The sequence below is a fragment of the Pseudonaja textilis genome, chromosome Z (assembly GCF_049901715.1).
Source record: "Pseudonaja textilis isolate UNSWEBS1 chromosome Z, rPseTex1.2, whole genome shotgun sequence".
Taxonomy (NCBI): domain Eukaryota; kingdom Metazoa; phylum Chordata; class Lepidosauria; order Squamata; family Elapidae; genus Pseudonaja; species Pseudonaja textilis.
This window is the reverse complement of record NC_142008.1, coordinates 95,151,958-95,164,335: the sequence shown is the minus strand read 5'-3', so window position 1 is coordinate 95,164,335 and position 12,378 is coordinate 95,151,958. Positions and strand designations below refer to the sequence as shown.

Below are 12,378 nucleotides of genomic sequence, written 5' to 3'. Positions count from 1 at the left end.
TTTCTCTTTATATAATATATTGTGTGACTTTAGGATGTGCTAAACAGAATCCCAATACAAGTTATGTGTGATATTAAGTATTATCAGGTTAGGGAAAGAGTTAAAGGCGTCATACTCTAATTAGTGTACAGGAGAGGTTTTGTTTAAAGAGAAAAAATGAATGGATAGTTGAGAACAGACAAAGAATGTTAAGTATTATGACTTGAACTGAGATGAGTAGAATAAAATTAAGAGAGTTAAAAAAAGGAAGAAGCTATATAGAAAATGGAAAACGGTAATAAGATATGGAATGATATATAAAAGGAACGTGATTTTTGAAGAGGTGTCTGTATGATGAGTTTTAACCCGGGATCAAGCAACTTTCAGAAAAGATGTTTATGTTTTTGTGTTTTATGTCTTGTTTGTTTGTTTGTTTTTTATTGGAAGAGAATAATGAAAATGTATAAGACAGGTGGATATAAAAAATGTATACAATCTAAAGTTAAAGAGATATAATTTGAATAAATAGAAGGAAAAGAAGTAATAAAGAGAAGTTTGGGATAAGATATGAAAATGAACAGATAAGGTAAATATATATATCAAATTGTGCTTGTTTGGAAATGTGATAACTTGGAATAATTCTGTCTTTAAATAAGTTGTTGTATTGGCTTTTTAAGAAAAAAAAATTCCTATGTCATTATATTTTATGTTTTGTTTGTCTGTGTATTGTTTTGGAAAATCAATAAAATTTGTTCAAAAAAAAAAAAATTCCAACCTAGTTGCTCCTGTCTCCAGCCTTGTAGTTCTTGCTCCTTTTCAGGCAAAAATGTAAGTTCACCTGGGGCTGAATCTCTTTTATTATTAAAATGTCCTATTTTCTTTAATGAAACTAAATTCACACAGGGGCTTTCTGATAAAATTTTAATACAAAACCTGGTTAATTGTTAATGAAACAAACAAATAAAACAAAAAAACTCCAGTCACAATATCACAAGAACAACATTACACAGCAGCAACAAAATAATAAATTTTACAACTTCAGAAATACATAAACAGAAAACCAGCTGCCAGAGATTTCTGGAAAGTCACCTAGCACTTAAACAGGTGTTGTTAGGGAGGGCTTCTGAAGAAGAAAAGTCTATAAAAATGACTTGCTTTTTAAAAAAGGCCTTCTCTTGGAAGATTCTGGAAAAACATTATTCACCAAGGACATTTAAAACAAGACTTCAGATATCAAGCAACATGCACAGGAGATAAATGGTCAAAGTCACTTTTGGATTTGAAATGGTGTTGCCTGAACTTTGCAGCAGCACTTTCATAGGTCAATTCATAAATCACACCTATCCCTAATTTTCTTTGGTTAGCTTAGCCAACACTAGTTTGTTGAACCAACAGATTCAAATTTCTTAAATCAAATGAAAGTGTTTGCAAAATAATAAATTATCCATTCATCAGGGAGATTAATTACTGTACTGATCTGGGTGGGAAAAATCTGTCACATTATTTGATTCCATTCCTCTCTATGCAAAGCTGTAACAAATTTATTCATTCTCACAACATATTGCATCTGTTTGCAAATCAGGCAAACAGGTTTTTGCAAATGCCAATGGAATGCCTCTTTCCAAGTTTGATCTAGTGGTTAGGGCACCAATTAGAAACTGGGAGATCATGAATCTGCCTTAGCCAGCTGGGTAAACTTGGGCCAATCATTCTCTTTTAGCCTAACCTACCTCACAGGGTTGTTTTTGTGGGGAAAATAGGAGGAGGAAGATGTTCATTATGCATTATTTATTATGGTTTTAATAATTACAGCTTTACGAGACATCCAGTTTTCAAAAGACATTTCTCACCAACCTCAAGTTCAAATTTGCTCTTGCAATTTATGTAAGGCAAGAGTTTCAGGAACTTGATCTGACAAAACTAATTCTAATTTTTTTCTTCAGATCAAAATAACAAGAAAAATAGTTCCCAATTATGAAACTTTACATTAAATTAGGGAATTCAGCAGCCATATTTTTCTGTCCCAATTAAATTTTAAATATTTGCTTTCATAATAATGGAGGTAACTAGGTCTGTCAGTGGCATTTTTGACAGGATGAAATACTATTTTCAAGTTGGTGCTTACCTTCATACAGTGTATTTTCTTCCTTAGGTGTTACTGCTTTATTTATATGCAAACATGGGAACATTAAATAGACAAGCATCCTGATGAAGCCTCATGGGAATTACTTCTAATTAAATATACAGTGTAAGTTATTTTTACTTTTATTTGTACAATAGCCAAAAATTGACATCATAAGCACTTTCTGAACTTTTTCTATCATTTCAATTTTGTTTCTACATATTTATCACCACACCATTTACTATTTTATAATTTCCTGTAGATATCTCCCTTCTCAATATTAGTCGGCTGCATATATAAGCTTTTTTTAAAAAAAAAAAAAACCGCACACACAAAACCCACAGGAAGCAGTGCATCATTACAGACACCAAAAATATAATTTTAAGTCAGCTGTTGTATATGTCATCAAAACTCTACAGAATGATCCAATAGCTAGGAATTGTGTTAGGAAAGGTATATTGGATCTGTCAAAAGAAAACAGTAAAACAAAGAGGGCATAACACTAGAATCCAGCCTATAAAAATGTAATACTTGTATTTTGCAAATGCCAAGGAAAGTTTGTAGGATTATTGGCAACCAAACTGATAGTCACAAGAGAGAATAACTGATATTTAGCCAATTACATGTACATAAGCAAAATACAAAGTTAATGGGGCTTCCTTGTTGCTAAACTTGATATTAAGGACTTGGAAGCACAAGATTTACCACACTTTTAGATATGGAATAGAAAAAAAGGGGTCTCAGAACTGTCTAGTCAATAGATATAAAGCAAAGTAGTTTGGAAATATTTGGACTAGATTTCTAGAGCTGAGCACCTTTGAGATACAGCTTAGAGCAGGGATCTCTTCAAGGGCCACATCAGCATTATAGTTCTCTTTTGTGAGCCGGCAATGGCGGGGGGGTTGGCAGCAGGGAGGGGCAGTGGTGAGGCAGCAGGGGGTTGGCCTCCTGCAGCGCTCTGACAGCCAAAAAAGGGTGTGGGGAGACCGCACGCAGCTCCCGTGCGCTTTGCTTTCACCCTGTGTCCTCCTGCAACACTTGTAGTTTTGAGCAATGGCTTCCTACAACACGAGGCATTTTGATCCCATTTTTGGTCCATTTTTTTAGCCTGTTTTCAGCCTGATTAGGGCCCATTTTTGGCCTGTTTTGAGCCCATTTTTGTTTGTTTTCTGCCTGTTTTCAGTCCTCTTTGAGCCCATTCTTGGCCTGTTTTTCAGCTATTTTGGTCCATTTTTCAGCCTGTTTTGGGCTTGGTTTTTTGGCCCAGTTTTTGCAGGCAAAGTGCTGCCAGATGCTATGGAGTGCGAAAATGAGATGGGGGGGGGGCTGCGTGCAGTCCATTTTAGCTGCCAGATGCACCATGGGCCGGTCCCTTGATATTTCCAGGCTAGCCCCACAGGGCAGATTTCAGCACCCTGTGGGCTGGATGCAGCCTACGGGCCTTGAGTTTGACATCCCTGGCTTAGAGTATGTTGTGAATCTAACCTTTAAGTGAATGAATGTTTTATATCTATATGCACAAATACCTTTGATTCCCTTTCTATCCATCTTTCTTTTTAGATTTTATTTTTATTATATACATACATACATACATACATACATACATACATACATACATACATATTGCATAGTTGTTATGAAGTCCTGGGATTCTTGAGTAGATTATATCAGGATACAGTTTTACTTAAATAAATACTTGTTTGTGAATTTAGGAGAGGGTGGAAAGTAAATGGATGATAAGGGAAGGAAAATACAGATTGATTTTGCATAGTAAAATAATGTAGTACAATATAAAATTATCCCCTTCCTTCCATTTTTAGTACAGGTACTAAAGACAGACCCAATTCAATCAAAGTCATCAAAGAAACTATGAATATGATGTAGGAGCAGCGGCTTTCATTCTCTCATATTACTAATAATATTAACCATACTCACCAGTTAATATTGAAGATACGCCATTTGCAAGTCCGAAAATAATCACAACTAGCCATTTAATAACACATTGTCCATAATTTATTTAGTCCTTTTTTAAACCACTGAATTTGTTTTGCCACCTTCATATGAGAGAGAATTCAGTTCCAAGTTTTATTATACTTTCTGGAAAAAGTACAGATACTCTTTGATTTATGAACACAATTGAGCCCCAAATTTTTGTTGCTAAGTGAGACATTTGTTAAATGAGTTTTGCTCCATTTTACAATCTTTTTTGCCACAATTGTTAAGTGAATCACTGCAATTCTTAAGTTAGTAACATGGATTTTAAATGAATCTGGCTTCTCCACTATCAGAAATGTAATCATATGACCCTTGGACACTGCAACCATTATAAACATGAGTCAATTGCCAAGCGTTTGAATGTAACCATGGGATACTGCAATGCATTTAAGTGTGAAAACTGGTCATATAAGTCACCTTTTCACTGCTGTTGTAACTTCCTATAGTCATTAAATGAACTGTAAATTGAGGGCCGTATTTCCTTTTCATTCTGAAACATCAGCATTTAATTTCAATATAGGATTTTAAATTATGACATTGTGGAAGAGAAGAAAACCTTCTCCCCAACCCCCTTATATCTCTGTTTTATGGTTAATAAACAACTCTTAAGCTATTTTTTGTAGGGTAATCTATGAACAAAAAAGTTGCCTTTCTTATCCCTTTTAACATCTGCTAACTAGAATGAATGTTGTATTCAAGTTGCAGTCACACCTAAGAGTTTTATCAGGGCATTTTTTTTCTAATGGTTCTTAGCATAGAATCTGCCTCTTTTATAGCAAGTGACCTGTCCATTTAAGTTTCCTTTCCAAGATCAATCACTGCCAGCTGGAATCTATTAACCTGCATGGTGCATGTGTCAAAATGCATCACTTTGTTCTTGTTGACACTGAATGCTATTTGTTATTTTAAAGGAGGAATATCTAACAATTTTTCCTATCTGATCTTGGAGGACATGTTTTTTTAAATTCTATACAGCTGGTTGTCAACTTGCAACCATTAGTTTAGCCATCATTCAAAGTTACAATGGTACTGAAAAAAAATGACTAACAATTGATCCTAGCAGTTATGACCATCACAGCATCTCCATGATCACATGATCAAAATTCAGATGCTTTGCAACCAGCATACATTTACAATGGTGAAAGGCAGATCCACTTAATGACTGACTGTGTGCCTCACTTAATTGCATTGGTTTGCTTAACAACTATGGCAAAAATTGTAAAATTAGGTATGACTCACCTAACAACCACTTTCCTTAGCAACATAAATTCTGGTCTTAATTGTGTTCATAAGTCGAGAGCTGCCTCTACTCTAAGGACAGTTTCCTGGACAGTAGGATCACAGCCATAGAGACTTAAATTCCACAAAGGAAAAATCATGCTATTACACAGATGTCTCTTAAAAAGGAAAAAATGAAACAACCCCCAGCAAGAATCAGCACAATGCCTCCCTAGGAAGCTCTAAACTATAGGGACAGCAATCAAAAGGATTCTCTGTCACATCCCAACCAAAAATTCATTAAAACTGATGGGAAATTCAACCAAGTCCATGTTTTACAAGCAATTGTCGTAGAAGTAGGTTGACTGCTATATAGAAATTATTTTCAAATGATGCTTCGATATCAGATGCTTTTCAAGTGGTGAGTACAGAAACTGAAAAGTAGAATCATGTTTTGAACACAATTCAACTATCTTATTGTTCAGCAGAACTATATTACAGACAGGCAACCAGATTAAGCTTTAATTGAATTTGATGATTTCATATCATTTAGCCAATCAGTATTTTACACTAGAAATATGAGAAACTTTTGTGTCTCATATCCCATATTGCTGAAATATAATCCCCAGGAATTGAAATGCTCAACTAAATTTTAAAAGCACATGGAGACTACAGTCTGGTAGTCATTAGTAGACAATTACCTCTCCACACTTGTATTAAAGATGTCATTTTGATAAAGAGCTTCTTGTCAGAAGACTTGAGTTGAATATGGCTCCAGATTTTCATAGTTGGTAGGCCTTCTGAAATTTCAAAATCTATTCATAGCAGAGCCAAATATATCTAATATTCTTTATCTCAGCCAAATAATCTGCTACCTCTTTACTCTGGGCAAAAGATGGAAACAAATTTGTTCTGCATTCATGACCTTTAACAAGTTTAACTTGTTCCAGACAGTCAGGCTTTTATGTCTGATTATAATGGATTATGCCTAGAAGATATATTACTGTTCTCTATAAATGAGGTCCTAACAAGGATTCTTGTCTTACTTTTGCTTTAAATTTTGCCCTAAGACAATGTTCAGATATTTGACACTGCAAATGTCATGTGATAGAATAGCCAAACAAATATGATAAAACTGAATTACCTGTACAGAGGAATAGGGCTTCTATTCTCAATAAGCAGCCTAGGAAGTCTACACTCCTGAGCATTTCAGGCTAAGAAATGGTTATTTGTAGAAGTTATGGTAGTGGATCAATAATATTTCTAATATACTTCTCCCCTGAGAAGTATCAAATTAACAAATAAACATTTCTATTTCTTTGAAAAGTCTTTCCCCATCTTTCTTGTCCTCAGTTTTCTTATAGCTGGGATAAGGAATGGTAATTCTTATCAAAACTATCTTGCAGAGTACTCAGCTCAGCAATACTTTAGCATACTTTAGAATATTTTTTATAATTGAGCAGCAAAGAAATTGTAGCAATAAATATATAAAGAAATGAACCTGGACTTCTGAATTTCAAATTCAGGTACTTTAACAGCATTGCTTTCATCCAGGGATTCAGGGTGTTGCAGTTTTAACATATCTGGAGTTATGTTATAAGAAGGCTGCCTTAGAGAAAGAAAGGAGCTTAAAAATGGGAACATTTCTTGCACTTCATTTGCACTTGAAATTGTTATAAAGGTAACTGAATAACAGATTAAACCAAAACCCTATTCATAGAACACAGTCAAAAGGGTTCATTTTTTTCCAGAATGCTCAAGGTTTTCAAAACAGTTTCAAGTCTTTGAAAATTCATTAAACAACCTTAGAAATAAGGAGGCATTCCTATTTCCCCTATCACCATACAGGTATACTAATCCAACGAAGACTGTGAATATCAGTAGAATACTAAAAACTGCATTAGCAAGCAAAGGCGATTTCGGAAACAAAGTAAACATTCCTCAAGATTTCTAAATCTCACTAGATTACCCAGTATTGCATTGGAGTTTTCTGTAGAGTAACCTTGTACCCAGTCTTAACCTGTTGAAGGACTTGTGAAAACAGAAACTTCCTGTCATCTCTCTGGCCGCACACCAGAACTCAATTTAGCCAGCAGTGTCACAAGTCACAATGAATGATCAGTTTTCTTTGTGAGATAATATAGGGCAATGATGAAATCTTCAAAACTCATGAATAGATAAGTCACAATTAGTGCAAAATCCTAATCTAGTCAATTTTTGCCCATTGTTGGGGACGAATAGACTTCAACTTTTCTATATCAGCACTTTGCATAACTGTATATTGTTCATTTTCCAATTTCTTCATTATCTCTATAGGATATGAAATATTTCTATACTGGTGCACATAGCTATTTTTTTTAGAATAACTTCACTCAATTCCTATTCAGCCAGATTTTTGAAGCGCAACTCCCATCATTCCTATGGGACTATGGGAATTGTAGCCAAAAGAAGCAAACAATACAAAACCCACCCATCCTTCCATACCATACATATTTACTGGCTCCCTAAGAAGGTAATGGCTGTCAAGGTCCTTTAAACTGCATCATGGGTTCAACCCAATTACCAGAGCTTTTCCTACTTGGCAAAACCAAATCAGTCAAGAAGCCACCAAGCGCCCCCAGCTTTCCTCCAAGATCAGTCACATATGACAGCTCTGAAGGCTCTGTTAACTTCTTTTCCTTTCAGTTTCCACTGCTCTTTCCCATCCACTTACCCTTTCTTCCTATTAAAGCTCCAGAAGTGAGTTGAAAGACACTTCCAATCAACGTTATCTCTAATTTATACAACGGAAGCCATCGATTCGAAAGTAATAGTTTGGGATAAAAGCATCCTTTTAATGCATCAGAGATGCGCTCTAATCGGGGTGGGGGGTGGGGCACTTTGCACATGCTAAGAGGCAAGATCTCTTTTAGCAGAAGTTAAGATTTGACAGTCTCAAAAAGTTCGTTTCTATTCTTGATGGCGCCATCCCGTCCCACCTCGCCCGTACTCCTTCCACTACCAACTCATCTTTAGCCTACCTTCGACCTCCCCAGTATCACTTAGCCACTACAGAGCCGTTCGCCCGTCGACGTCTTGTTCCTACTGCTTCCCGTCGTAAGCTTGGACCTGCCCCCCTCACCCACAGCATCAACGCTACCCTCCGTTAGCGAACCAATCGCTTGCAGTTTCAGCGGACCTTTCACCGGAGGTGCACGAAGCAGCCAATCAGCATGCGCCGCTACTTTTATTATTCATCGGGCTGTTCCGGGCTCTACTTCCTCCTCCCGCCGCTTTGCTGGAAACCCAGCTGAGTTCCGGGCAGTGTGTGACGTAGACGCCTCCGCTGTTGACATGTTTAAAGAAGGGGGAGGAGAGGAAGGAGGATTCAATTGCTCCGAGGCTTTTAATGGGTGTGCGTGAAGATCTTAGGGGCGGGGCCGGGACGGGCGTGGGCGAAAAGAGGGTTGGATCTCCTTACTTTACTCTCCAGGTGGGGGCGCAGCGTCTGCCGTCCGCGGCTCCACCGAAGGAGTCTGATCTGTGGGGATACGGTCAGCGAGTTCGGCGAAAGCGTGCAAAAAGTAGCAAACAAAAAACGTTGTTGATTAAGGCCTACTCACAGTGGAAACGTTGCGCAAAGGAGCCTGACCCCTTATCGCGTCTTTCTTCTTCGGTTGCAGGAAGCGGGCATGGTTGGTTTAGTGAAGAGAAGGACCAGGAGAGAAATGTTAACGGTGTTCCAATATTTGAGGGGCTGCCACAGAGAGGAGGGTGGGTGGGAATCAAGCTATTTTCCAAAGCACCTGAAAGCCAGACAAGGAATAATGGATGGAAACTGACCAAGGAGAGATTCAATATAAGGAGAAATTTTCTGGCAGTGAGAGCAATGGAACAGCTTGCTTTCAGCAGTTGTGGGAGCTTCTTCACTGGAAGCTCTCAAGAAGAGATTGGACATCTGTCAGAAATGGTGTAAGGTCTCCTACTTGGGCAGATGGTTGGACTAGATGACTCACAAGGTCTCTTCCAACTCTGTTATTCTATTCTGTCTTGGAAGATTTACCCATTTTCTTGCCCTTCAGCTGCAAGGTTGGACATCCTCCTGCCGCTGCCTCCCTCCCTCCCCACCCCTTTTATTTTCTGAGAAGAAATAAAGGGAAATGACAAACTTGATGGTTAGGATTTTAGTAACTTTTATTAAAGATTATATTACAGTAGTAAAATTTACAACAAACAGAAAAATAGGAATAAAAGATGCAAAGGGAAATAAAAAGGTAAGACAAAGAATAAAAGGAAAGGGAAAATATAAATATAGTGAAATAAAAGAAATACAAATAGTCCTCAGTTTACGACCACAAGTGAACCAAATTCTTCTGTTAAGCAAGGCAGTTGCTGAATAAGTTTTGCCCCAATTTGTGCTTTTTTTCTACAGTCATTAAGCAATTATTAAGTGAATCCAGGTGTCTTCCACTGATTACTTTTCAGAAACTGGTTGGGAAGATTACAGATAGTGATCACATTGCCCCGGGACAGTACAATTGTCATAAATACATGCCAGTTAAGTGCCTGCATTTTTTCACATGCCATGTGGATGTTACAGTGATCGTAAGTGTGAAAAAGGATTGTAAGTCACTTTTATCAGTGCCATTTAAAGTTCACTCAATGAATAATTACAAACCAAGCACTACCTGTATATAAAAGAAGTGACTCCCTACTTTAATTGCAACTATAAACAATTTTAGTAACTTATAACAAATTATCTCCTGCCTCCCTTTTGTTATTTTGCAAATAGTAAATCATCTTTTCAGTTTTCGTGTCAGCAAAGTCCATTAAAGATTATCAGAAATAATATCAACTATTTTAACCTTGATCAAATAAACCAACTTTATATTCCTTCCTTTTACTTCTAAAGGAATTCTAGAACTTGATTTTATTTTCATTTATTCTTTGTCCCTTCTTACGAGATTCTTCAAAAATGGATTTACTGTTATAAATCCAATATGGAAAATAATTCAGGTCACTCTTGTTGTATGTCCCTTTTAATTATTAACACAGGCAGTTTCTTTGTATGTCCCGTGTAATTTCTTTTTCATGTCATTCTTACAGCCTATCATTTGTAAATCCAAGTTCAGTTCAATCTCTGACATGTCAGGTAAAACTTGTTCCTCTTTCATAAGGACATAGATATTACTATTAACATTAATAATAATTTCTCACTCCATTTTTTGAAAATATTTTTCAATAATTCCAGTTTCTTTCATTCTCTAACTGTTAGTTGAGTTTACATGTTATTCTTTAACAAAAATCTTAAGATTCTAGTGGCCCATTTTTTTTAAAATTTTTTTTAATTCAAAACAAAAACATTTTCCCATTTTATTATAATTATAATTTTATAATTATACTATTTCAAATATATCAGAGCACTTAGTTCATTTGTAGCTTTTTAAAACCAAAGTTTTAATCAAACTTTTACTGATTATTTAACAAAAATGTTTATTTTTAAGCTTGTAGCTAAATTTGTCCTTTATTGATTGAAGACAGCCTCCCTAGAAGTTTTTAGATTTGTCATTTCAATTGAAATTGGAATTTTTATATGTTATAAAATAAAAACTTGAATAAAAAAAACAATTTCCAAATGTGATTATAAAAGAAAATACATGAATTTAGTGCCCTTTTAAAGGTACCAAAAACAATTTGAGCAAGATGGCCATTTTCTTGCCTCCTAGTATTCAAAAACATCCATCTTGCAGTCTCCTTACGAAGAGCAACTGTGTTGTGATCTCCTTACAAAGATCACTTGTGGGTGATCTTTGGTCTTCTTTATCTGGAGAGGTTTGGAAAGCAGTTTACTTGCCAAATTTTCATTCTCTGCAGAGTTGCAGCTGTCTTCATCATTTTTTCCTCTAGAAGCTCATGGTTAGGAAGATTTAAAGAAAACGGCCATGCCATAGTAGTCTCCCTCTCCTATGCTGTAGGCAGAGTTGACAGCAGAGGTTTCATATGAGTAACTAAGCCCTTTTAGTTTCAGTATGCTATGGGAAACTATGAATCTGGCAGATTTAGTCAAAACAATTATCTTGACCAACTGTATTATGCAAACTCAGAAACCCTGTTTTGGAGCTCATAGTTTTGTACTTTCATTCCTCCAAGTAATTAGGATGAAAATGCAAGAAGTTGCACTATGAAATTCAGTGCAAAAATCTAATAGTCAGAAAACAAAGCTCCCAAATGTTGATTGCCTGCAGTGCCAAACTTTGCCTCCCTGGTCAATGGAAAAATGGCTTTTGATATAATGGAAGAAGTATAGCCCCCCCAAATAGGTAATATGGAACTGATCTGATTCAACCAGAAGAAGCTGCAATTGATTCAGTGAGTGTCTGGAATGAACTGTGCAGCACTTTCATCTTCAAATATATTTTATAACATACAGGAAAAAGTTGGGCAGCAGACCAGTAGGCCAGGGGGAACAGCAAGCTGAATGGTATCAAGCCATGTGGTGAAGACAGGCAGTCAAAAGGCTTTTTGTCAGCAACAGGCCCTGCGGCCAATCTAAGGAAGCAGTCCTAGCCACACTCAAGAGTCATAAATGGGCCATGATCATTGGTTGGTCGGTAATAACTTTAATGATGACTGATCATATCTGAGCCCATCATGACAAGAGTTGAGGGATTTTAAGGATGCTGTTTGGGGGAAGGTTTGGGGACCCGAAGTGCATGCAAGTTTGATCCTGGGGTGAGAGCCTAGGAGCGACAAGTATATGTTTGAGGGAAGGTTAGTGACCCATACCCAGAGTGAGAATCAAGTGGTGGACCCTGCATGAGAAAGCCTTCTCTATGGTTGATGAGAGAGACCAGCCTAGGGTGGAGAAAAATGTGACAGCTGGGGTGAATGGAGTATGGGGGAAGCCCTTGGTGCAGAGAGTTTGAGCTTTCTTATCCTATCCTAACATCTCTGGAATGAATGAGTAAATGCATGTGAATGACTGAGTTGGGATGTCAGAGCCTTCAGCTCTTATGAGAGGTAGGCCAAAAGAGAGGAGTATAGATTGCCCTGGGGAACTTAGGGCAGGACATTACATCAATATA

The 12,378-nt window shown here is 36.8% G+C and overlaps 1 protein-coding gene across 4 annotated transcripts in view; it reads right to left on the bottom strand.

Annotated features, from left to right (window-relative positions):
• Window positions 1-8,477, bottom strand: part of STAT3 (signal transducer and activator of transcription 3) — a 70,464-nt gene extending 61,987 nt beyond the window's left edge. Inside the window, exon 1 of one of the 4 annotated variants that reach the window (XM_026710864.2) lies at window positions 8,335-8,477. Coding sequence is in view for 1 of the 4 variants with exons in the window: in XM_087916142.1 (XP_087772268.1) it covers window positions 8,028-8,202 (175 nt within the window). In the remaining 3 variants the exon portion in view is untranslated. Of the gene's footprint in view, window positions 1-8,027 lie in introns of all 4 variants that reach the window. The other 3 variants (XM_087916143.1, XM_026710865.2, XM_087916142.1) reach the window with 3 other exon arrangements.
• Window positions 8,478-12,378: the final 3,901 nt, after the last annotated feature.